Here is a 1,434-nt window from a genome sequence, read left to right as displayed (position 1 = left end):
GGGGGGTGGTGGTGGTGGTGTCGAATATGTCCGAGTACAAAACTCCTGTTAAAAACTTCCGAGGTCGATTAACGCCCTCAAACTGCCCTAATGATCCTCATAGCGAGACACATCACATTCGTGATGCCATTCGGTGTGTTTGGTTTATCTATTTAGGCTGCCTGTGTGTGTGAGAGCACGCCTGTGCTGTACCTGTGAACCGCACCTTTGCTCCATACACGAACTAAGGCTTTAGGACTTTGCATAGACTTATGTAAATATTTACCCATATATTAACTCCCCCCCATAGTATGGCTATAAATAGGGGGGAATCGTCCCCTCTATTCGCCACGCACGTGCTTGGCGGGGGACGCGCATCTTACTGGGAGACCAGGGGAAAAGAAAACGCGTGTTTGCTTTAGCAGAACACGCAGCAGAGCTCAGTGCCTTCGAGTGTTGACAAAAGCCCCGTAAGTCCCCAACCAAACCTGTCACAGGAACTGAAAGGAAAGTATTTACGACAGAGAAAAAGTGACAGCGGAGCGCACCCTGCCTCCGAGCACACCACCTCATGCAACTTACTTTTTTTCCCCTTTCTTTTTTCTTAAAAAAAAAAAAAAAAAAATTAAAAGCGACAACCGACACCTGGATCAGAATGGAAATAGAGGCGAATTGGCATTGCCACCTACCTTCTGGAAAAACCACCCTCATTTTTAAATAGCTGGTGGTGAGTCTGATTATGGATGCTTTGTCCAGCTGAGAGGTGATAGCAGAGGGCAGGGGTAGTAATTTCGCCAGTTCATAAAATTCACTGTTTTCCTTCTCCCGTCTAGTCCGGGCAGCATTTTTGGACTTCTCTTTCATCGTGTTTTTTTCCCCCCTTCCTTCCTACAATTTAAACTCCAGAGATTCATCCAAAGGTGGAAGGGAAACTTTCAGCTGCGATTCATCTCTCCGGAGCATCAGGCAGTGATTCTGAGCGCGGCCATTACTCTGAGAAACCGTTCAGTCGCGTAAAATGCAAACAAGTATAGAAGACCAGAGAAATTTTCCTGTTTTCCCCCTCCCTAAAAAAAAAAAAAAAAAGAGATAAAATATTCTCTGAAAAGCAGAGTCAATCGGACGGGAAAGGCAGTTATCCAATGCAGCTCAGAGACTCCAAGCAACTGTAGGAAAAATAAAATTAAAAAAAAAAAAAAACAAGCTAGAAACTCGCGGCACCACGCAGCAACCAAACGAGGTATTTCTGGCCTTTTTTCCTGCTCATGGCGGGCAGCATAGCTCCTCGCAAGAGGGTCATAATAATCCCGTTTCTTCCCGTGATCCGCTGTCAATCCGAGGCCCGAAGCGCCCGGCCGTGGGCCACCTCCCAGGGCGCTGGGTGACTTCCCGGGAGCCTCTGTGAAGACAACAGCAGTCCTGGGGTGAGAGAGCCGCTACACAACGCCGCACCGG

The 1,434-nt window shown here is 47.7% G+C and overlaps 1 protein-coding gene across 1 annotated transcript in view; it reads right to left on the bottom strand.

The window, feature by feature from the left end:
- Positions 1 to 843, bottom strand: part of SIM1 (single-minded family bHLH transcription factor 1) — a 57,829-nt gene extending 56,986 nt beyond the window's left edge. Inside the window, exon 1 of the mRNA XM_009886756.1 lies at positions 669 to 843. Within this exon, the coding sequence (XP_009885058.1) occupies positions 669 to 843 (175 nt within the window). The remainder of the gene's footprint in view (positions 1 to 668) is intronic.
- Positions 844 to 1,434: the final 591 nt, after the last annotated feature.

Source organism: Charadrius vociferus, unplaced genomic scaffold, assembly GCF_000708025.1.
Source record: "Charadrius vociferus isolate BGI_N301 unplaced genomic scaffold, ASM70802v2 scaffold76, whole genome shotgun sequence".
Classification (NCBI taxonomy): domain Eukaryota; kingdom Metazoa; phylum Chordata; class Aves; order Charadriiformes; family Charadriidae; genus Charadrius; species Charadrius vociferus.
Note: the sequence above shows the minus strand (reverse complement) of the source record. Positions and strands in the feature narration are given on the sequence as shown.